The 1901-nt window shown below is 32.6% G+C and overlaps 2 protein-coding genes across 2 annotated transcripts in view; one reads left to right on the plus strand and one right to left on the minus strand.

The window, feature by feature from the left end:
- LOC102679821 overlaps positions 1-1901 on the plus strand; it is a 96311-nt gene that overhangs the window by 92536 nt on the left and 1874 nt on the right. Inside the window, exon 5 of the mRNA XM_031508911.1 lies at positions 1675-1900. Coding sequence (XP_031364771.1) covers positions 1675-1900 — 226 coding nt within the window. The remainder of the gene's footprint in view (positions 1-1674; position 1901) is intronic.
- Positions 1-1901, minus strand: part of LOC102679690 (26S proteasome non-ATPase regulatory subunit 1) — a 93093-nt gene that overhangs the window by 21030 nt on the left and 70162 nt on the right. The window lies entirely within an intron of this gene.

Below are 1901 nucleotides of genomic sequence, written 5' to 3' on the forward strand. Positions count from 1 at the left end.
CCGTTCCATTACTATTTTCTGTAGCAACATAGGGGGATAAAGAGTATGGAGAAATGAGGAGGTCGATCTAAAAATGCTGCCTTCCGGTCAGAGAATTGTTTCCATCGTCATCCCGAATGCGAACTTTATATTTTTTTTGTTTCAGATAAAATGGGGGAGGATTTAAAAATTTCTGCAGTAATTTTTGCATTAACATTAGTCGGCTATGATTTAAAATTTTGAAGTCTTATTGGTTTTTGATTCAACGTTAGAATTTGGTATGATTTTATTGGTAAGAGATAATAAAAAAAAATTCGATTATTATACGATTAAAGGATAGAATCGAGATTGATAATTAGAGAGAGTTTTTCGTGCATCAAATAATCACTGATGAGTGGTTTGAGAAATGGTTATGAAATTATTGGTTTATGGATTTGAATTTTAAATTAAGATGAAAGATAGATAGGCGAATTATTCGTGTATGAAATATTATATTTTGTATGTGTAATTATTAATATTGTATAAATTTCGTAATAAAAATACAAATTTTTGTAATAGAAGTAAATTTTGTAATGAAAATTACGAAATTTTATTTCAAAATCTTCACTAATATTCGTGAAGTATAAATTCTATCTACTTTCTACGGATCATATTTCTTGAGAACTCGACAAGAAAATATGATGGGCCGCCATCGCACATAAATTGTAAACTTTGATGATTAAATAGACACATCTTTCAACAGGAACACGATAAATCTTCAGTATGAAAAAACGAGGAATTCTGATAAATGATATTAATTCATTAAATTTTCATAAATGAATCATTAAAAACTTCGTTCTTTAAAATTTATTCAATTTACATTTTTGTATAAGTATACATTACAAACTATTATACACTCTCTCTTCAACATCCACAAAAAAACCACCATTTATACCTTCATTCTTCAGACAAGAATGTAAATTCTACAAACTCTAAATGCATACATTACACAAACATACATTCTTTCTCCAATACCAAAGAAAAAACCTATTCTCCTTTTCAAACTCTCTCAAGAATCCAAATATATCCATAAAAACTTCCAATAAATTTTCGTTCCACGCAAGAATAAAAATTCCACAAGCTCTAAATATCCTCTTTTCAACTTAAAAGGACCCAAAAAACATCATTTATACCTTCATTCTTCAGACAAGAATATAAATTCTACAAACTCTAAATGCACACATTACACAAACATACGCTCTTTCCTCAATACCAATAAAGAAAAAACCTATTCTCCTTTTTAAACTCTCTCAAGAATCCAAATATATCCATAAAAACTTCCAATAAATTTTCGTTCCATGCAAGAACAAAAATTCCACAAACTCTAAATATCCTCTTTTCAACCCAAAAGGACCTAAAAAACCATTATTTATATCATTTTTTAGACAAGAATATAAATTCTACAAACTCTAAATGCACATATTACACAAACATACACTCTTTCTCCAATACCAAAGAAAAAACCTATTCTCCTTTTCAAACTCTCTCAAGAATCCAAATATATCCATAAAAACTTCCAATAAATTTTCGTTCCACGCAAGAATAAAAATTCCACAAGCTCTAAATATCTTTTCAACCGAAAAGAATTCAAAAAAAAAAACTATTATTCACCAAAAGAATTCGCAACATTCTAACCACGTCGGTTGAAAATTTCAGGAGCGGAGAGAGCGGCGGCAGCAGCGCTTCCGGTTCCAGGACGAGCCTCTCGATCCAAGAGGACCTCAGCTCGCCAACACCGTGGAAGCATCCACGACGACGCGCGTCCACGTTCAACGAGGCACATCTGGAGCGGGTCGAGTCGGGATCGCCGAAAACGCCGAGGAAACGATCGTTCAGCTTCCACGAGCAGCCCGTGTTCGGCCGTGGCTCCTCCGTTTCGAGAA

Source organism: Apis dorsata, unplaced genomic scaffold (assembly GCF_000469605.1).
Source record: "Apis dorsata unplaced genomic scaffold, Apis dorsata 1.3 scaffold_112, whole genome shotgun sequence".
Classification (NCBI taxonomy): domain Eukaryota; kingdom Metazoa; phylum Arthropoda; class Insecta; order Hymenoptera; family Apidae; genus Apis; species Apis dorsata.